General features: G+C 59.7%; 1 protein-coding gene across 3 annotated transcripts in view; it reads left to right on the plus strand.

The window, feature by feature from the left end:
* The first annotated feature begins 2,392 nt into the window (after positions 1 to 2,392).
* The window catches only part of CPLX1 (complexin 1), a 32,282-nt gene continuing 12,762 nt past the window's right edge, over positions 2,393 to 21,912 (plus strand). The window contains exons 1-3 of one of the 3 annotated variants that reach the window (XM_043573229.1): positions 2,431 to 2,504; positions 3,451 to 3,634; positions 3,896 to 4,002. In XM_043573229.1, the coding sequence (XP_043429164.1) occupies positions 3,972 to 4,002 (31 nt within the window). In that variant the 5' untranslated portion in view covers positions 2,431 to 2,504; positions 3,451 to 3,634; positions 3,896 to 3,971. Of the gene's footprint in view, positions 2,505 to 3,074; positions 3,099 to 3,450; positions 3,635 to 3,895; positions 4,003 to 21,912 lie in introns of those variants that run through there. The other 2 variants (XM_043573228.1, XM_043573230.1) reach the window with 2 other exon arrangements.

The following is a 21,912-nucleotide window of genomic DNA, read 5'->3' on the forward strand; positions in this document are numbered from 1 at the left end:
GGACAGGGAGGGCAAGAGAAAGTCGGAGAGAGGCTTGGAGGGTCAGGCAGCACCCTTGGACCCCTGGCTCAGGGCGGTGTGTGGAGCTCAGCCAGGCCCAGATCATGGAGTCGGTGGGGCCGTGGAGTCCCCATCCAGTCGAAGACCCTCCACCACCGTCCTGATGAGCTTGCAAGGCTCTGGTGCCACAAAGGCAGCACTCTGCCCAACCTGGCTGCCCTGAGTCAATGCAGTGTCTCCCTGTAGGGGGCTCTTGAGGTTACCCAGGGTCATTGGTTGTGGGGCCTGCTCTGGACTTGGCTGAGGTCACCTATGGGATCCTGCATGGGGTTGACACAGATCGGCTGTGATTCACCCTTAAGGCCCATCTGGTGGCAGCAGAGGTGGAGGGAAGAGCCTCTCTTTCCTGGACCAGACCTCTGCCTCCAGCATCTACACCCGGGTACTGAGGACATGGGAAGGGCCAGGCTGAGCAGGACCTGAGCTGGGGCTCAAGTCAGACCCTCAAGACCTTCACGTACTGGGCTACAGGTGACCACAGAGTACACATCCCTAGAGCCACTGAAGGCCTGGGTCTAGAATCCATTCCTGGGGGTCAGCCAGGGCACACTAGCTCAAGGGGCTCCTTGCAGCCTGGGCTTGAGTCCCATGTCCTGCCCCCAGGCTCACCCTTTGGGCAGCACACCCCCCCCCCCCTTCACCTCCTGGCCCAAACCCAGCTGACAGGACCTGTTAGCAGGAGAAAGTGAGAATGTTGAGGCCAGCTTCCCAGGGCCCTGGCATCCAGAGAGGCTGCAGCCGGGTGTTTCCTGAGAAGTATGTTTTGGGACCTGTGCCTCCTCCGGGGTCACTGGCCACTGAGTAGACAGTGACCCCAGCTCCCAGGGGGTAGCGCTGGATTTCTCCATAGCCTCCCCTTGGGGCCCTACCCGGCCACTGCCCTGCACAGTATGGGCTGGAGACGGTCAGAGAGGCGCGGAAGCTGGGAGCGGAGGCGGCAAACAGATCGGGAGGATATAAGCTTTGTGGGTCTGCACATCTTCCCGAGTTCATCTCAGCCTCACGGCTGCGGGTGGGGGTGGGGATGGGGCGGAGGAGCAGAGAGGGGCAGGTCTCCCCGGAGTGGGGGTGGGGGCAGAGACAGCTCCAAGATCCGTCCCTTCCACCCCAGGCCCCGCACGTCCCGATGACTCTGTCGGGAAGGGACACCGACAAGTTAATGCAGTGGCCACCAGGGTTGTCCGCCCACCAAGCAGGAGGTCAGCCCTGCGCCGGTGGCCCGAGAAACATTTTCAGCCCGGACGCTCTTCGGGACCCTGGCCGGGGCTGAACCGCAGTCGCTCCCCGCAGCACCGCCCACAAGGTCGGCCGGCGGGGCGGGGTCTCCCGACCCCCGGGAGGGGCGGCAGGACTGGAGGCCCAGCCTCCGACCTTGCCGCGACCCCGCTCTCCCCGCAGTGCGGCTTCTGCCGCGGGGGCAGTCCCGGAGGCCCGGGGAGGGGGCGGCCGGTGGGGGCGGGGCCGCGAGGGCAGTCGGGGCGGAGCGGCCGTCGTCTGCAGTGACCTTCACGCGTCCGCGCCCCGCAAGGGGCCGCCCGCCCTGCGCCACCGGCGCCAGCCGCGCTCTTTCCGCGTGTCCTCCCTCCCTCCCTCGCCCTCCCCTCCCCCGCCGCCGCGCCGGCCGTACGAGGGGCGGGGGTCTCTCGCCTCTGTCCCCCTAGATTGAAACTCGGAGACGCGGTTACCCTGAAAAACAGGGCCCGGCCGCTCTGCGATTCTGTCTCCGCCAGGGTGGGTGTCCAGAGTCTGGGGTCTCCCTTTCCTGCCCGGGGCTGCGAGGGGGCCCAAGACCGGCGGAGTCGGGGTCACGGGCAGCACTCAGGATCACTCGTCCCGGGCGGGATCGCTGTTGCTGCCCGCGACGGAACCCCTGCCCCTGCGCGCCCCGGCGGCGTGGAATGGGGAGGGGAGCCGCGCGACCCCAACCCCCAAGGCCTCTCCACCCCCGCCTGAAAAGAAAGCTTTTGCCACTGGGGGTTCCGCAGGCGCTCACGAGGTACCCCGCACGGGCGGGGGCGTGGGGATGCGCGACCCTGTCTGTGAAGAGGGCGACCCCCGCCCGGGTCCACACCGAGGAGGTCGGATGGTGGTCGGGGGTGGGGGGCAGTGTCTGGGACTCTAAGCCGCCGTGCGGGCCGGGGTCGCAGGCGGTGGCTCGGAGATGCCCCCCCCCCCGAAAGCGGTGCGAGGGCAGGGCTTGCGAGGGGAGAGGGGGGCGCGTCTCCCCGCCCCCGCCCCCGCCCCCCGCGGGTGCCCGCCCAGCCGCTGCGGCCCCGCCCTCGTCGTCACGCTCGGACGCGGGCGGGGGGCGGGGAGCGCCTCCATGTGACGCGCCCTCCTCGCCGTGCCCTTCAGCCGCCGCCGCAGTTCCCGGGGCGCCACATGGAGCCGGCCCGCCGCTGACCGCCCGCCCGCCCGCTCGCCCGCAGCCCGGCCCCGGGAAGGTAACCGACGCGCCCGCGCGCAGCCCGCCCCAGGCCGCCCGCTCCCCGCCCGCTGCTCCCGGCCCCGGGCGGGCGCTGTCCGCCGGCGCGGTGCTGAAGCGGGCCCCGCCGTCCCGCCGCGCGCCCTCCCTTTCTGGCTCCTTCTCCGAGTCCCCGGCCTCCCGAGTCGCCCCTTCCCCTCCCTGGTGCCCAGGCTCTTTCTTTCCCGGCGCGCTCCCGCCTGAGGGCCGCTCAGCGGAGCCGGGCAACTCGCCCGCCCGCAAAGCCAAGGGGTGCGGCGGCAGCGGGAGCCCCGGCCCGCGCGGGGCGGCACTGGGAGCCCTGGGAGAGGCTCCAGCAGCATCCCGAGTGTCCCTGTGGCTGGACCCTGAGCTCCCCATCCCCCTCAGGAACCAGGGGAGAAGTTTGGAAGAGAATCTGCTTTGCGGCAAGAGCGCCCCTGCGCGCCAGCGCTCTGCGGGGAGGCGGGGGCACTCCCACCCAGCCAGCCCTCCCCAGGCCGCACAAACGCGGGTCTCCGTCTGCAGAGGAAAACACCGCAAAACACTGGGTCTCCAGAGGCCTGGGCTTCCCCGCCAGGAAGAGACCCCGCAGGTGGGGAGGGAGGGGGATCGCAGCCGCGGATTTTACAGGGGGCATCTCCCCACCGGAGTTCAGCTGAGCCGGACCCTGGAGCGCCCCCCCCCCCCCCACGCTAATGCAGGTGGAGGGGTGGTCTGCGCTCCCCACCCCATCCCCCATTTGCATTTGTTCCCTGAAGGTTGGATTCCCTGCAGTTTCTCCCTTCCACTCCCTCCCTCACTGTAGTGGTGGGCACTGGAGTGTCGCCTGGATGGAGCCTGGTCTCCTGAGACTCCTCTGTCAGAAGCCAAGGGGGCCTCTCACAAGGGGCATCCACTCAGGCCCCACCCCACCCTAACCACTGGGGTGCCTGTTCCTTCCACAGACCCCAACCCCCGTGTGACCCAGGGCCCAGAAAGGAGGCAGAAGAGCCAGTCACCTTCAAACACCCCTTGGGCCCTGCCCCCACCGGGCCTGGCTCCTCTGGGCTGTGCTCCCCCAAGTCGTGAGCACCCTCCTCCATCCCTGCAATGGCCACCAAAAACTAATTTCAGAAACCTAGGGGCCGGGTGAGACCACTTTGCAGGTCCCGCTGGGGTCCTGGGATCTACCTGCCTTGGTCAGGGCATGTGGTAGGAACCCTCCTCCCCAGAGACACCCCCCCAGGTGTCCCTGTCAGTGTTGGGGTCCCGCCATAAGGTGTGGGGGGATTGTCAAATGATGCTCTGTCAGACCCCAGACCCACGCTCACACGACGTCAGGTGGGGATGAGGAAAAAGCTCTTCCCCAGGCCTGATCAGGGTGACCTGTGACCACTTCCTCTCCCGCAGGCAGAGAACTCCTGGCCACACTTGCATGTGAGTTCCAGTCCTCGGGAGGAGCCGCTGAGGAATCAAAGCCATCGTCATGGAGTTCGTGATGAAACAAGCCCTGGGAGGTAGGAAGTAGGGGAGTGGGGGCAGGATCCGCCCAGCTGGTGGCCGGCTGGAAGCCGCTGTGGCATGCAGACACGCGGGGGCATATGGTCACCCTCAGACTTCACACATTCCTTCACTGCACATCCCCCAAAACACACCTGCCCACTCCCTCCCTTGGGAAAGAGCCAGGGACCAAGGCGGGGGGAGGAAATACGCTGGCGTGCTGTGGTCAGGGCAGAGCCCACCAGACAGTGCTGAGAATGGGGTCAAGGGTTAAACAGCAGCACCCTCCCTGGGCCTTGGGGGGAAGGCCCAGCCCAGTGTGGATTTCACGGGCACCAACAGCCAGTCCTGACTGTCAGGGTCTGGTGGCCCCCACAGGCCCTTTGTTCTTGGTGGGCAAAGCCATGGGACGCTGCAGGGTGACTGCAGCAGGTGGGGGGGATCCCGAGCTGGATGTGCACCCTGTGGGTCTCACCCAGGGTGGGGGCGGCAGCATGTGCAGGGAGCCTGGGCTGCTGAGCTCAGGGACAAGAGAAGAGGCCAGGATCGCTGGTAGGGCCCTGGCCCCGTTCCCCCCGGAGGCAGTGCAGCTGTGTGTGTGTGTGTGTGTGTGTGTGTGTGTGTGTGTGTTGGGGGAGGGGACTGCCCTCCTACCACTGCTGACTCTTATCCGAAGGGAATCCTGTGCCCACCGGGTTCCAAAGACCATCTTTGTGGCCAGACACCCTGGCCTAGGAGGTGGGCAGGGCAGTGAAGTCCACACTGGCACAGGTGCTTCCTGGTAGAGCAGTCTGGTTCAGCGGGGCCTGAGGGGCCCAGCTGTCCTGGTGCAGCACCAGCTCCCCAGAGCTCTCTGGGATGGGAGCCTGTGCCCAGCACCTGCCTGTGCCATTTCCGGATGTCTTCCTTTGGTGGCCTCAGTGGGCCACACCCTGACCCGGTGCCATTCACAGCCTGGCGTTGAGTCAGGTGACGCATCTGCAGTGGTGGGAGGAATCAGGACCGTGTTTTTGGAGGAGGGGAGCCAGTGGGGCTATTGTGGCAGCGCTGAGGGGCAGGACGGCACAGTGCCGTGAAGCCCAGGGCAGGGGCCCATGGGTGGGCTGCCTTTCTGCTCACCACAAGTTAAGTAAATAGACATTCGGGCCTGGCCCGGGGCCACATTTTTTAGGATTTTGTGGTCAAGGAGAGGCTGCAGGTTGAGTCTAATTATAATGATTACGTCACCGGGACATGATTCAGGGACAAGCCAGCACCCTGGCACCAGGAGCAATCCATGTTCCACCCAGCCAGTCCCAGACTGCTACAGATAATTAATTAGGTGGCTAATTCAGGCCCTGAGGTGGGTTTGTAAGAACACTGGAATATCTGATCTGGCTGTCTACATGGCTGAAATTAGCTGTGTAATTGCCAGCCTGGATTCCCTTTGTTCCATGTCAGCCCAGAGTTTTTCCTGCAGCGGCGACGGGGCAGGCTTCTCAGGGCCAAGCGGGTGCTTGGCAGCGGGGGGCGGGGGGGCAGGCAGCGGAGGTGCCTCGGGGCACCCTCTTGGTGGCCACGGACAGGGTGTCCCAGCCCAGTGCTGGCTCGGTGTTCACCTTCCCTGCGGCACTGAGGTTGAGCGCCGCCTGATGTCCAGGGCGAGACCTTGTGTTCTGTTTCTGCGCTTTCTCTCCCCCCGGCAGGCATCATTCTGGTCTCTCGGGACGAGCACATTCAGACCGAGGGACAGAGACAGACGCCGGAAGTGTTCCAAGAGAGACAGACCCAGTGGGATACACCCAGGAAACCATTCAGAAAGAGGCAGACCCCAGAAATGGAACAGGCTGGAGGGAGATGAAGGCAAGAGAGAGACAGAGGGGCACAGGCTGGAGTTCAGGCACAGCAGCCTCTTGGGGGGATGGAGAATTGGAACAGAACAGCCAAGGGGAAAAGACAGGGCACACTGAGATGAACACTGAGGAGCCCAGGGAACCGGGACGAGACGGGAGTGCGGGGTGCGTGGTGGAGAGAGACACAGGGACAGAGACGTGTCAGAAGCCAACTAAGGAATCGGTCAGGGCTAGAAGCGCAGAGGCCACATCACCTGCACGTGCAGAGAGAGCCCTAGCAGGAGGGAGGAAGGAGATGAGGGTCTGGAGGGAGCCCTGTGGTGGCAGGCCACACTCGGCCGCACTGGCTGGAGGACTGCACGAAGCCCAGTTAAGTTGTGGTCACCTGAGGCTGTCTGCAGCTCCCCGGGCTGCTGCGTCTTCCTGACCAGGCATCTCTTGGAGTCTTTGCCGGGGACAGAGGCTTCGAGGTGACTGCCTGGGAGGAATGGCAACCACAGGACTCCGGAATCTAGTGTCAGACAGACAGAGCAGCAGGGAGTTGACAGCAAGTGCACGGCTGTTTCTGCAGGGCCTTGTCCACGCTGGGGCTCAGGGTCCGATGAACTGAGTGACAGTCCAGAGTTCAGGGGCTGCCGGTCCCAAAGGACCTCGGATGCCGTTTGGACGGTGGCGAAAGCCCAGGCGACCCCGGCCTTTCCTGTGAGCCCCTGTTGACGTCTGACGCTGCCCGGTCCCTGCGGCCCAGCCCCTGTTGACGCCGAGCCCAGCCAGTGGGCTTCCGGTTCTGCTACTACAGTTGCTCTGTGACCCTTGCCGGGGGCGTTCTCCTCCACTGACTGCCTGGGGCCCACGGGGCCACCTGGGAGCAGGGCACAGACCCCTGGGCACAGAGCACCTGCCACAGGAAGGACGAGAAGGGGGAGGAAGGCGGCTAGGAGTTGCTAGGGGCTGCCCTGGGCAGTGAGCGGGAGGGGCCCGGCGGGTGGGAGTGGGGCTGTCCTTAGAACCACCGTGGGTGAGCGCAAGTGTCCTGTCCTGTCGCGTCCCAGCAAAGCCATCAGCACTGACCAATGACCTCACAGACGCCCGGTGCCCAGCTCCTTCTCTGCGGGCAGGTAGACAGGTGTGGACCACGGAGGAGGGGACAGTGGCTCCCGGGGCTCTAGGTTACTTCAAACTCAGACGTGGTCCCCCTGGACACTGTTCTGCTGGGGTCCACGCTGAGGCAGAGGGCTGTAGGCGCCATGGGCAGGCAGGGCTGGCTGAGGAGAAGTCCCTTGGGGCCAAATTGGTGAAGAAAGTGTCCAGCTGTTGGCAAATTTGTTCTCACTAAGAAAATATCCTGGAGCCTTTTATGTTCTTGGGCTGCCCCAAGATCCATCAAGACACCCCCCGGATTTAATGCAAAGTCTGGGGCAGCATCTCAAGTGGTGGACTGGAGATGGTGGCAAAGTGGCCTGGAACCGGGGCCAGGTGCTTGGGCCACACGTCCTCGGACCTGGGGCTCAGGACCCTCAAGGGCGTCGTTTGCAAAAACGGTTTTCTCCCAAGGCCAGGAAGTGGCAAATGGCCCCGCAGCTACATTTACATGGTGGCTGAGAGCGTGGGCGGCTGTCAGTGTGGTGTGGTTGGTTGTAGACCCTCATCAGGCTAAATCAGGTACAGCATGACTATTTTGGCCCTGACAACTGGTTTTCAATGCTGGCTATCCTGTTGATCTGCCTTAGTGTGGCATATTTTGTGTCCAGAGCGTGCTCAGGTCCTTGGGGATGGTGCGGGGGACAGGGGAGGCTTCACGGAGGAGAGGACATCTGAGGTGGGATTTAAGGATGTGCAGGTGAGATGGGGACACAGCACGTGCAAAGGCCCAGGGGCTGTAGGGGTTAGAACAGGTGTGGAAGACAGCAGGAGATTGGAAGGAGAATGTTACAGGACAAGAGCGACCAAGCCCCAAGGGGCGGGGTCTTCTCACCAAGCACAGCTCTGCCCTGAGCTCTCCAGTGGCCCACGGCTGCAGGGGCCTGGGGCCTGGGGCCTGGGGCCATCCTGTGGGGGGAGAGCCCGGCCTGGGCTTGGCTGAGAGGCTGTCCAGTCTTGGTGAGTAGGAGGGCGGAGGGCCTGTGGTCTGGTGTATTGAGGAGGGTGAGGGCGAGGGAATGAACACATGTCCGAGCGCATGTCTCTCCGTCGGGCAAGACTGCGGGCGTATGGGAGGAGGATGAACCTCGGTCACCCAGCCCTCCGTGGACAGAACAGCCTCTCACAGACACATACCCCAGGGAGAACCTCGAGGGCCTCCACACCCTGTGGGTGGTGGGCTCTTTGCTCCCTGTTGGGGCGCCCTCTTGGGGGTCTCGTGGGGATCAGTCCCCGGATCTGTCGAGCCTGCCAGGGTCAGACGCTAGAGAAAACAGGGCAGCGCCCACCTGCCTCATCGATGGCACAAGACGGGGGGGGGGGGGGGGCTGCGGTGGGGTGAGTCTCCCTCTGGGAGCTGGGAGCTGGGAGCCCCTCCCTCAGTGCTGGTGCCTTCCCCCGCCTCCAGGGGCGCTTTGGGGGGTCTCCTCCCTTGTTTGGCTCCTGCTTCTGTCAACCGGCCCGAGCTCCCATCTTCCGCTGCTAGCTCCGTGACTCCCAGCTGAGGCCTGTGTGTGCCTGCAGCTGCTTCGGGGACACGGCGTCAGGGGGCCTGAGGTCTTTGCAGCTCAGAAATAGCTCTTTCCCAGACTCTCCTTCACCTTGCCTCCTAGGACCTCGGGTCAGAGCCGCAGAGACAGCCCTGAGATCCCAGGTGGTCCTGTCCGGACCCCCAGCACCCCCACGGGGCCCTACACTGAGGGAGAGGCCAGGCATCCCCATCCTGTTCCAAACCCGGGTCCTGAGGGTAGGGCTGGTCCCATCGGCTCGCCCACCGGTCTGTCTGGTTTGGAGTTAACCCTGTCTATCGGGGGCCTCTCCCGGGCCTGGGACTGCGCTGCTGGAAGGCTACCGGGGGCGGCCAGGGCCTCCGGGAGGCTGGCGGAGCCACAGGCCAAGCGGGGCTGCAGAGGAGGAGCAGGCTGGGAGGGAAGTGCTACCTCGCTGGGGAAGACGCTTTTGACTCACAGTAGAGAAGCAGAGAGGGGCTGGCGACGACGTTTGTTTCCCTCACACAGAGAGGTGTCAGGCGGTGGCTCAGCTGCTCCGTGGCGCCATCTGGGCCCGGCTTCGGCTCCCCCTGTGCCGCTGTCAGCGGTGAGCTGCCCTGGGCTTTCGTGCTTAGCCTGCTTCTCAGGGCGCCAAGTGGCTGCCGGTGCTCCCGGTCACAGCGACGGGACAGGGCAGGAAGCAGCGGGGGGCCCAGGGAGCAAGCCCGGGTTCTGCTTGGCAGGTGTGTTTATGGGATGTGGCAGAGGGTTTCCATTTGTGCGGCACGGGCAAGAAGGGTCTGCGAAGGTGAGGCCGAGCCGGGCGCATCCCCTCCGAACAAGGCGGACGGCGCTGGGCAGGCGGCTCACCGTACCTGGCTCACATCCCCTTGGGAAGTCTTGATTTTCAGATGTAAGGCCCCCAGAGCATCGGCCCTCCGAGGGCGGGGGCGCCTCCTCCAGGCCTGAGAGCCGGGGTCTCCGCAAGCAGCCAGCAAGGGCTCAAAGATAAAACGCCAGCATCATTCATAACGGGCCTCCCAGCTGCCCTGTTGAAAAGCGCCAGCTTACCTCCCTGCACTCGGGAGAGACACCACTTACCCCACATGTGTCAGAGGCTGGAAGGCACATCAGAGAAACGGCCTTTTCTCCCTAAAACAATGAAGGACAGTCTTTCCCTCAGGAGAATATGGTCCTGGTTGATTGAGCTACAGCTCAGTTATAAAGCTTTTGCCCCGGTGTGGGAATAAAATGGATATAAATGCACTTCAGCTGGTAAAGCCATTTATTTTTTGCCTGTTGGTTGGCGAGAAATTCTGGTTGGGATTAAAGCATTTGTTTTAATAGCTCCCGTGTGACAGGGCTCACGGTGATCTTGCACTGGCAGCAGGGACTGCTCGGCTGGCTCCGGAACACTGCACATGTCACGCTGGGGCGTCAGCCCAGCAGAAGGAGCATCAAGGCCAGGCAGACCCTAAGGCCACCCGATTTCAGAGACTCTGGCGTGGTAGACCGAAGCCCGGGTCGTAATGGATCAGGCGGGGCGGGGCCATCCTGACACTCCTGCTCTCGGCTAGCGGCCGCCCAGAGCACCCCTGCCCCATCTAGGGGGTGGTGGGGCCACTGGCTGGGGTCCGCACGCACATTCCTTCCTCCTGGCCTGTGTGTGCTTAGGCGTCGTACACATCTCTCTTTTCTGGGGTTGCTCACACTTTTCTCACCCCCTGGACGGGGCGGTGGGGGGGACATGGTTCTTCCCACCTTGCAGAAATCAGTCAGGACCTCTGGCTTCCTTTTCTTAGGGACAGCCTGACAGGGTCGAGGGAGAGTTCCCGTTCTACTCCTTAGGTCCGCTTTGGTCCCATGGGCCTGACTGTGAACTGTGACCTCCAGACTGAGGAGGTGGGCTGAGGCCAGGTGGCCACTTGGGGCCCAGCAGAGGGCTTGGGGTGCCGGGTTCTGAGTGCTGGGTGCCATGTATTGTGTCAGGTGCTAAGTGCTAGGGTGCTAGGTGTTGTGTGCTCGGTGCTGAGAGTACTGAGTGCTGGGTCTGGGTGCAGAGGGTGCCGTATGGTGGGTGCTGGGTGCTCGGTGCCGAGTGCTGGATCTGGGTGCAGAGGGTGCCGCATGGTGGGTGCTGGATGCTCAGTGCCGAGTTCCTTGCAGACTGGGACTCAGGGGGTTGAGACTCGGTCCGGCAGCCACGGGAGGGGCTCTGACAGAGCCTGCAGGCAGGGCAGTGCTCACACCTGTGCCTTCTGGCCCCGCTGGCAGTTCCTAAGATTTCCTCAGGACACGGCAGCCTCCTCCAGGCAGAAATGACGGACCCTGTGCTGAGCCTTGTTTCCTGGGCTGGGTGGTGGGCTTCTCGAGGGCAGGGTGCTGCCCACCACATGCACCCCAAGCCGTGCTGGCCCCAGGCCTCTGCCTCCACGGTTTGGCCCCCAGTGGTTTAAAAGCAAGGACCACAGACCCAGGGAAACCCCAGGAGAGGTGGGGGTAGGGGGTAGGGGTGGGGGGAGGGAGGTGCAGGGGTGAGTATAGGAGGAGGGGTGGGCCTGGGGAAGCCTTAGCAGAGCTGCTGGTCTCAGGGCCACGGGACCATCCTGTGCTTAGCTTCCCTTCAGAAGGAAGGTTCCAGAAACGTGGACTACCACTCCAGGCTTTGTACCTGGTCCATGGCCGTGGGAGAGAACAAGTTGCCCAGACCCAGGCTGGAGTCAGCCTCCCCCAGCGGGACCCGCCCTTCCCAGGCTGGGAGCATCGTGGGAGGTCCCTGAGACTCAAGGCCAGGAGGAGAGGGGGCCTGGGAGGCCTCCCATCCCTGGTCTTCGTCCCCTTCAGCAGACGAGGGGCCAAGGGCGGCGACCCCAGGGCCATGGCCACAGCGTCCTGCCTCCTTGTCAGCACTGGTGAAGGGGCAGCCATGTGAGTGGCAGAGTGGCTGAATGGAGGGGCAGATACGTGGAGATTACAACCAGCCTCGAGCCGCGGCCGTGCCATCTGTCCCGGCGCTTGGCTCTGTTTGGGCTCACTAATTGGCGTTTTCATCTCGCTTCTGTCTCTGTTTGTCCTCTCCAGAAAGCCAAGGCCGGCCTGGCGCCTCGCTCCACAGGCCCCGGGGCCCCTCCCCAGGGGGCGGGAGCATCTGATGGTCCCTGAGGGGAGGGGAGGGGGACTTTGCAAACAGCAGGAGGAAAATCCTCAGACCACTAATAAAGGTTTGCAAAGCCTTTGACGAAAGGAGTTGACAGGCAGAGGAGAGGTGTTTGGGGCACAAGAAGAGGGGCGTCTCAGAAAATCAGGGAGGTGCGTTCTGGACAGCAGCACCGGTGACTTGGCTGGGGCAGGGCTCCGGCCTGCTTGGGGGTCTCTAGGTCACCCTCCACCCAGCACCTCACAGTGCCTGAGGCAAGGCCACCCAGCCCAGGGCGGCCGGGTGAGACAGGGCTCCCCCCCCCCCGCCCCCCGGGCCTTGTGCCCGGCCTCCCACCAAGGGCTTGGAGGGGTGGGGACCCCGTGCCAGCAAGGACAGTGCAGAAGCCAACTTTCTTTCACCCAGTTCATCCTTGCTTGTTATTCTGACCTTGACCAGGGGCTGAGGTGGGAGCTGGCTTTAGTTCTCCTTTGTTCCTTCACCGGGACGGCCCCTCCCCTCAGGGGGCTCTGCAGGGCTTCGTGCCCCACGGGGCGGGGCAGTGGGGGCAGGCAGCCCATGACCAGGACTCGGCTGTGGCAGGAACGTCCCTCGTTTCGTGTGCCTTGTTACAGTTGACGTGACTGATGTGGCCTCTCATCTTCACTTTCTCCTTTTTAAAGGGCTTCCTGCTGTTTTACTTATTTTAATATACGGACTTACGTTTCTTTTTAAAAACCTTCTGCGGGTTTTGGAACCTACATGCCCTTTTAGAACATTATTTCAGCTCTAATTGTCACCGTCAGGAACCACGCTGTGCATTCTGAGCCCTTGCCAGTGCTGTCCGGGAGTCCTGTGGCCCAGCCTCCGTCCACACCCACCTCCCGTCCGTTTTGGACCTGGGCAGTTGGTATTGCCGAATGTCCTCTTAACATATAAGAAATATTTTGATCTTTGCGTTCAACTTAAAATTCTTTTCATCGTTTTCATTTTTGAGGCGGGGGGGGGGGGGGGGGGGAGGGGCAGAGAGAGAAGGGAGTCACAGAATCCCAAGCAGGCTCCAGGCTCTGAGCTGTCAGCACTGAGCCCAACTGAGGGCTCAAGCTCATGAACTGTGAGATCATGACCTGAGCTGAAGTCGGATGCTTAACCGACTGAGCCACCCAGGTGCCCCAATGTTTATTTATTTTTGAGAGAGAGAGAGAGAGAGAGAGAGAGAGCAAGCAGGGGAGGGGCAGAGAGGGAGACACAGAATCCGAAGCAGGCTCCAGGCTCCGAGCCCCGTCGGGCTGTCAGCACAGAGCCCGACGCGGGGCTCGGACTCACAAACCGTGAGATCATGACCTGAGCCACCCAGGCGCCCCACGTTCAACTTTATAAAAGATATGTGTACGTATTTCTCTAACAGGAAACTGGATGCTTATGGTAGGGAATTGAAATAATACAGAAAAATATAAAGAAGTGATACGGAAAATCGAGATACGATGTTACTTTAAAATTCTGTTAGAATGTCTCATTACTTAATTTAAAAATATTTTTTCAAGGAGGGATGCCTTCAGTTCTATTTCTAATTTTAAAAGCCTCTGCAAAGTGCTCTACGCGGTGGGTTTCTTGGAACGAGTCCGGGAGGGTCAGCGGGTTAGCACCAAAGGCTGAGAGGAGAGAGCCTCTCAGGGCGACTGTGGTTTAAAATAGGTTTCAGCAGGAAACACTGTAACTGGCGTTTCCTTACAGCTTCGAAGCTGGACGTTTCAGGGAAGTCTGGTTCATTCGCAGACGGATTTAGACAGAAACCCGCCCTTGGCGTGACGGGCTCAGAATCAGAACAGACTTCCCTCCGAGTTCAAGGAGCTGTTTGTCAACATTTGCCAGACTTCCCCCCGCCATCCTGGCAGGGGTGTGGGGGAAGATGTGATTCCGATCCACACTGAATAAGAGTTTTTCCTTGAGTCCCCCGCCCCCACCGCCCACGGGGTTCCTTGCGTGTTTCTCGGTCCTGTGCTCATTCTGACCAGCTCAGACGTTCCGGGATGGGGGGCACTGAGCTCTTGCCAGACCCCCTGCCCCACGCTCCTTACGTGGCGGTATCAGCCACTGGGGCTGGTGTCACGATGACGCTGTAAGTAGTGCCCCCCGACGAGCCGAGCAGGGCAGTACAAACACTTCTTTCTTGTGATAAAGCCCTTGGCTTGCCCTGCAGCCAACATGTGTCTCGGTTTCCATTTGCCCAAGTTTCTGCGGACTGTCTCTCACGCTTCCCACGTCGGCCAGCAGCCCTTTACCGCGACCCTTCCGTGCGGTCAAAGGTTCCAGATGGAGGGTTGGCTGTTCCTCTCCTCTGGTGCAGCTGCCCCAGGACTCTGGTACGTCCCGCTCCTGTCAGCACTGGTTCTTGCCCAGGCTGTCACTCAGCATGGGCTGGATTCCCCTGTCTTCTCTTACGGCTGGGTCCTCGGGAACGTTCTGTGGCAGGGTGCGTAGGGAGGAAGTCTCTGTGTTGCGCCTTCACACGTGACTGGCAGTTGGTTTTTAAATTGTCTCTTTAGTTTCTTGAGAGAGTGCACGTATGTGTGCACGCATGAGCAGGGGAGGGGCAGCGAGAGAGAGGGAGAGAGCGAATCGTGGGCAGGCTCCATGCCCCGTGCGGAGTCCAACTCGGGGCTCGACCCCGTGACCCTGGGATCATGGCCGAAATCAAGAGTCAGACGCGGTTCGTGGGTTCGAGCCCCGGGTCGGGCTCACTGCGGTCAGTGCAGAGCCTGCTTCAGGTCCCGTCTCCCTCTCTCTCTGCCCCTCCCCTGCTTGCTCTCTTTCTCTCTCAAAAAATAATAAAGTTTAAAAAAATTGTGAGGTTATTTTTTTGTTGTCTTCCAGATTCTAAAGTTGCTGTTGAATCATCAGATGCTATTCTTATTTCCAGGGCTCTTTACATGACCTGCTTTTTATCTCCTCTCTCTCTAGAGGTTTTACTAGCATTCTGAAGTTTCAGGATTTTGTTGATTATTTATTTATTCCTTTTGAGAGAGAGAAAGAGAGAGCTCGGGAGGGGAGAGGGAGACAGGATCCCAAGCAGGCTCCGAGCTGTCGGCACAGAGCCTGATTCACGGCCTCACACACTGTGAGATCAGGACCTGAGCCAAAACCGAGAGTCAGAGGCTCACCCGACGGAGCGCCCCCCAGATGCCCTTGAACTGCATTTTTAATTTCTATTTAATCTATAAATTTCTATAAATCGATTTAATTTATATTTATTCTATAATAATTTATTTATTAAATTATTTATAAATATAAATATAATAATACATTTATTATTAAATATAATAATATATAAATATATATATTTATATACAAATATATAAATATAAAAATAAATATAAATCTATTTAATTTATATTTAGCTTCCAAGAGCTCTTTTGTGTGTTCTAAACTACCTCCCCCCTTTTTAAAGAGTTTCCCTACTGGGGCGCCTGGGGGGCTCCGTCGGTTGAGCATTCGACACTTGGTCTCACAGTCCGTGGGTTTGAGGCCCGTATTGGGTTCTGCGCTGACAGTACAGAGCCTGCTCGGGATTTTCTGTCTCTCCCTCTCCCTGCCCCTACTCTTCTCCCTCTCTCTCTCTCTCAAGGTAAATAAATAGACTTAAACGAACAAACAAACAAACAATATATATAATACAAATAAAAATGAGAGTCTCCCCGCCCTCTGTACCGTCCGTGTTCTCTGGGCCCCTCTTGCCTGTGATTCGGGAGCCGTCTTCACGGCGGAGGCATTCCTGGCTGCGCATTCAGAGTGAGGTAAGAGAGCCTGATGGAGCAACTTTGCTGGGTGGGACTTCGGGCTTGCCTGTGGAATCAACACGCGGTGAACTATCTTTAGGTCTTGTTTGGGGCTGTGGTCCCACTTCTCCGAAAACGGACCCTGCGTGGCTGGGTGGCAGGGTCTGCAAACAGGGCAGGGGGCGGGGGCTTGGGGAGGGGTCTCCCGTGCCCACCGAACCCCCGTCTGCAGCTGGACTGTCGCCTGTGCCCCCAGCGCCCGAGTCTGCGGGGCTCTGGTTCGATTTCCCCAGGGAGATGACCGGGTGGGGCAGAACCTGTGCAAGGGACACGGTGCCCCTCGTGCGGCCCTCAGCCCGCCCAGCCCGCGCCCCCACGTCCCCGAGGCCGGCCCCTCCGCTCCTGCTGCCGAATCCGTGTCCCGGCGGGGCCTCCTCCGCTCAGTTCCGCCCCGCGGCTGCCTTCCGTCTTCCCCAGACCTGACGTCTCCACTACCTGTTCTCTCCTCGCCTGTTCTGCGCGGCCTCGTGTGGTGATCCTCTCACATTTCTTTCCTTTCCGTCTGGAAAGGCCGTCGACAGGCACGTGCGTTCGACCCATCAGCGCGAGGGCCCGTGGCTTACGGACGGTCAGAGTTCTCCTGCCCAGCGTCCGGACGCCCGGTGTGAGCTTGCACGGGTTCACCGCCGTCGACCTACCCGACACAAGTGTTGTGCGTCACGGGCCCGGGGCTTTGCTCTCGTGAACCGCGATGCGTGGACATCCCCGCGCTTTCACCCCGTCGTGTCGCCGCTATTTACCGTGTTCTTGCCGTGAGCCAGACGCGGAGACGGTGTCTGTGTTGATGAAACATCCGTTCGGTGTGGGAAACGGAGGAGCACAAAGTGGGAGAAACACCGCGCCCGGCAGTGGTAGGCGCCACGCGAGAGGCGACTCGTGTGTCACCGGAGGCGCTGGCGCCACGGCTGCGGGAGGAGGGGTCTCTGGGGGAGCCGCTCGTCCCTGCCGGCACCAGCACGAGGTGGGAGGAGCAGGTGCACGGCCGCACCTGTTCTGACACGCGTCCCCCCCCCCCCGAAAGATCACACAAACCCTCGTCCCCGACAGCGCTCCGTGACGGACGTCACACACGCGCTCCCCACACGGGATTCTGTGAAGCTGCTTGAGTGGATAGAACGCTGTCGCTTCCAATTGGTCTTCGTTCAACGTCTTCCACTTACTGAACACAGCGTTCAACACGTGACTTGTAGTTGCCGTGTTCACGAATCACACGCTTTAGGTAATTTTCTCTCACTCACTGATGCTTTTCTATGCTTGTTACGTGCCACTTAGCTCTGTGCTGCTCGGGATGTCTCATCATATGCGTTTACGTGGTTGGCACGTCGGGGTTTGGGGTGGTGTCTCTGTCACGAGCTGTCCTGCCCCACTTGCTGGCGTGTCTGCTGATTGTTCTCTGGGTGCCAGACCTTCTGAGTTTCACCCTGTTACATGCTAGATGTTTTTGTTTTCCTAAATGTGTTCACGAGCTTTGCTCCAGACGTGCTCAAGTCGTGGAGACACTTTGATTCTCTCTTGTCTTATTCCGGGGCTTCGTTGGGCAGGACCAGAGGAACACGTAAGTCGGCGGGTAATTTTGCCCACAACCAAGGCCGTCCCTTCTCCCCGCTCTGACAGATGCGGTGGGGTTCATGGCCTTTTCTGCTGTGGCTATTGGAGCACTCTCATTAAAAGGCAGAGGTTGTCAGGGCGCCTGGGTGGCTCAGTGGGTTGAGCGTCTGACTCCGGCTCAGGTCACCATCTCACGGTCTGTGGGTTCGAGCCCCGTGTCGGGCTCTGTGCTGACGGCTCAGAGCCCGGAGCCTGCTTCAGATTCTGTGTCTCCTTCTCTCTGCCCCTCCCCTGCTTGCACTCTGATTTTCTCTGTCTCTCAAAAATAAATAAACTTTTGGGGCACCTGGATGGTTCAGTTGGTTGAACGTCCAACTCTTGATTTTGGTTCAGGTCATGATCTCACAGTTTGTGGGTTCGAACCCCATGTCGGGCTCTGTGCTGACAATGCGGAGTCTGCCTGGGATTCTCTCTCTCCCTCTGTTTCTCAAAATAAATAAATAAACTTAAAAAAAAAAAAAAGAAAATCAAGACCCAACTTATGCTACCTAGAAGAAACTCATTTAAGATTTTTAAAAAATGTTTATTTATTTTTGACAGAGAGAGAGAGCATGAGTGGGGCAGGGGCAGCGAGAGAGGGAGACACAGAGTCAGAAGTAGGCTCCAGGCTCTGAGCCGTCAGCCCAGAGCCCAACGCGGGGCTTGAACTCACAGACTTCGAGATGGTGACCTGAGCCGAAGTCGGACGCTCAACCAAACGAGCTACCCAGGCACCCCTAGAAGAAACTCACTCTAAATATAAAAACATAAAAATGGTAAAAGTAAAAAGATGGAAAAGGTAAAGCGTGCTAATACTGATCAAAAGAAAGCTGGACTGGCCACAACGTAGACGGCAGAGCAGAGGACGTTACCAGGGATGATGGAAACCCTCTCTTGGTGACAAAGATGCTGACAGGTTAAAAGGAGGTGATCGTCTCACCTGCTCCCACAGCTCGTACGGGCTCCGAAACACATACGTGAAAACGGGCGGATAGACGGCGAAAAGGACGAACAGACCCACGAGTCGGAGTGGAGACGCCCAGCAGCTGATGGGACAGGCAGAAGAGCAGTGGGGTCCACGAGACTCCCCACGTCGTCAGCGAACCTGAGCCTTCACATCTGGAGAGCACTCCCGACGATACAGGACACGGTCTTCCCAAACACACACGGGACACACACAAAGATAGAATGTATTCTGGGCCATAAACCAAGTCTTGATGAATGTGAAAGATCCCGTTCTCTGACCACGGTGGCCACGGTGGCGTGGGACGAGAAGTAAAGGACATCTGGAAAATCCCCCCAAGTATTTGGAAACTAAACAACACACTCTGAAGTAGCCCGTGGGTCTAAAGAGAATCTAGAAGGTGTTGTGAACAGAATGGAAATGAAAAAAAAAAAAATCCATCAAAATTTGTGGGATTCACTAACGTGGTGTTTAGAGGGAAACATGTCCCTAAACACCCCTATTCAAAAAGAAGAAATGTCTCACATGTTAGCCTCAGCTTCTAACATCAGAAACCAGGAAAAGAACAGCAAATGAAACCCAGAGTAAGCAGAAGAAAGGAAGCAATGAAGTTCAGAGCAGAAATGAATGAAAAAGGGAAAAAGAAAACCAAAGCTAGCTCTTTAAGATCGAGAAAATTGGACTTGTATCCAAAATCCATAAAGAACTCTCGCCATTCGGTAACTCCAGCAGAAGCAAGACCGGGGACCCTAATGCTCACTTCGTAAGCGGGCTGGGCCGCACTGTCGAGGTCACATCACCGTGATGGCTCATGTTGGTAGCAGGTGCCCTGCAGGTGATGTGCTGAGGACACTCCCCCTCCGGGGTCTTCCTTCCCAAACCCATAACCTCAGTCCGGCCATGAGAACGAACAGCAGACAAACCCTAATTGTGAGACAGAAAATTCCTGAAAAGTCCTCAAAGCTGTCAAGGTCATCAAAAGCAAAGCAAGCCGGGGAAACCGTCAGCCAAGAGAAGCCAAAGGAGACGCGACAGCTGAATGTCACATGGTGTCCCGGACACCCTGGATGCGGTGCTGGGACAGAAGGGACATCAGGCGAAAACTAAGGACGTCTGAACACAGCATGGACCTCAGTTAATAGTATCATCACCAGCGTGGCTTGTTAATTGTGATAAATGTATCACATTAACGTAACGTGTTAACAGGGGACACTGGGTGCGGGTATGTGAGAACTCTCTGTGCTGTCTTCCTCCAGCGTTTTTCTGTAAATCTAACATAAAAAGTTTGTTTTTGTAAGTGTGCAAAGAATCTGAACAGGTATTCCACCAAAGAAGATAGAAAAATAGCTATTAGGCACATAAAAATCTGCTGAACACCGTTAGCCATGAGCTGATAGCCCTCGACGGCCACCTGGACGGCTGGAATCTCAACGGACAACAGCAGATGTGGACAAGGGCACAGAGAAACGCAGGCCCTTGCTCAGCGCTGCTGGACTTTACTGTGGTGCAAGCACTTTGGAAAAGAGTTTGGCGTTTCTTCACAAATGAACCCTGAATGTACCGTACAATCGGCAATCCCTGCTAGGATCTGCCCGAGAGAGCTGAAGGCCCACGTCCACGCCCATTCAGAGCAACTTATTCACCAAAGACCCAAACCGGAAACACCCCGGATGTGCACGGGGCACGGGCAGGCGAGCGCAGAGACTGATCCCGTGCATCTGTGTCACGGGCCAATTCGAGGAGCTGTTGATACGCACGGTGGCGTGAAAGTGTTAGGCGCAGTGGATGGAAACGGACCCGCCTCCCCGGTTTCCGGCCTGTGGTATGACTGCACTTGTCCGGAGTTCTAGGGAACACGCCCTAGTCTCTGAGGACGGAGAGGAGGTCAGCGGTCGTCTGGGCCGGTTTCGTGGGAGGAGTTGCACAGGGCCGCCTGGAAACCTTGGGGGAACCGACGTGTCCGTCACCTCGGTCATGGTGATGGTTCCGGGGACGCGCACCGCTGTCAAACTGCACGACTTCTGCGATGCCGACTGGCTCCACGACTGTTTTAAAAACAGGTTGTGATACGAGGACGCCTGCCTGCAGCGGTCGTGCGCGCGGACCAGAACCCGGGTCTCGGTTGGAACCGGGACGGCGGGGGGGGGGGGGGGGGGCAGGTGGCAGCGGGCAGGCGGGGCAGGCGTCTCAGCAGCCGCGGGGACCTCCGGCTGGAGGAGAGCGAGAGGGGCAGCGCCCGCCGCCCCCGGCTGCGGGGGAGGAGGGGCACGGCCGCTCCGGGCCTCCTGTAGGAGAGGAGGCAGGCCGCTGCCGGAGCCTCGGAGCCCTGCTCGCTACGGCCTGTGCTCGGTGGCAGCAGGGTGTTCTCGCAACGCGGAACCGTCTTCGCCTCCCCAAGATGGCCCCCCTGCGAGCAAATGCCGTAAGAAAAGCCAGCTTCCCTTCCTGTCTCTGGTTTAGCGTGTCACACTGTCACGTAGGAGCGGGCCCACCGCTCGCTCTCTGTGCCAGATTTTGGCATCGTTCCTATGCAGATGTCACAAAAACACCCTGGGGAATTTCCTGCTTTTTTCTCCTTTCCAAGAACGTTTTAAATATCATTGGGATTATCTGTTTCTTGAATGTTTGAAAGACTCCATCTGTGAATTCTTAGACATAGTTCTCAGTTTTTGACAACATTCTTCAGAAAATCTGCCTCATTCACGTTTACAGACGTATCGGACTACGGTGCGCGAAATATTATTTGAGCGTTTTCGTGTCCTTGCGATCTGCGGCGCCATCTCTCCCTCGTTTTCCCTCATTTTGTCATCTTTGTGCTTTCTTTCTATCTTCGCGCCCCGAGCGGCCCTACCTACCGTTGTCAAGGTCGGCCCCTGAGCCGCCAGCCTGACCCGCGTCGTCTTCCTCGCGCACTCTCTTTGCTGCTGGCTGCGCCCACCCCGCCTTCTGCTTTCCCTGGTTCCTCCTCCGGAGACGCGAAGCGGCCGTGCGATTCTCCGTGCGTGTTCCGGCCGATGCAGGCGCGGTCCGGGGTCTGCAGCACCGGCTGCCCCTGGCCTCCTAGCTCCGGGTCCCAGACACGCACAGTCGTGGTTTTACCCAGAGCTTCTAGCGCATTTGTCACTAGGTTTCGCATGCACAGCGGCCCGGGGGGTGGGGGGTGGGGCGCGTGTTCCCGGTGCCACTCTTTATCGGGCTGTCCGCTTCCAGGAGGCTGTCAGAGACGCGGCCTTACTCCTGCTTTGCTGTTGCAGTGAGCTTGTCTCTGCAGCTTGACGGCTGTTTTCTCAGACGGAAGATTACAGTTGTTTTAAATTTGTACTTCTCGGGCGCCTGGGTGGCTCCGTCAGTTGAGCATCTGACTCTTGGTTTCGGTTCAGGTCACGATCCCAGGGTCATGGGACCGAGCCCCACGTCGGGCTCTGTGCTGGCAGCATGGAGTCTGCTTGGGATTCTCTTTGTCTCTCCTCTCTCTCTCTCCCCTTCCCTGCTCTCTCTGCCCCTCCTCTGCTCCCCTCCTCTCTCTCTGCCCCTCTCCTGCTCTCTCTCTCTGCCCCTCCCCTGCTCTCTCTCTCTGCCCTTCCCCTGCTCTCTCTCTCTGCCCCTCCCCTGCTCTCTCTCTCTGCCCCTCCCCTGCTCTCTCTCTGCCCCTCCCTGCTCTCTCTCTGCCCCTCCCCTGCTCTCTCTGCCCCTCCCCTGCTCTCTCTCTGCCCTCCCTTGCTCTCTCTCTCTCTGCCCTCCCCTGCTCTCTCTCTGCCCCTCCCCTGCTCTCTCTCTGCCCCTCCCCTGCTCTCTCTCTGCCCCTCCCCTGCTCTCTCTCTGCCCCTCCCCTGCTCTCTCTCTGCCCCTCCCCTGCTCTCTCTCTGCCCTCCCTTGCTCTCTCTCTCTCTGCCCTCCCCTGCTCTCTCTCTGCCCCTCCCCTGCTCTCTCTCTGCCCCTCCC

Source organism: Prionailurus bengalensis, chromosome B1 (assembly GCF_016509475.1).
Source record: "Prionailurus bengalensis isolate Pbe53 chromosome B1, Fcat_Pben_1.1_paternal_pri, whole genome shotgun sequence".
Classification (NCBI taxonomy): Eukaryota; Metazoa; Chordata; class Mammalia; order Carnivora; family Felidae; genus Prionailurus; species Prionailurus bengalensis.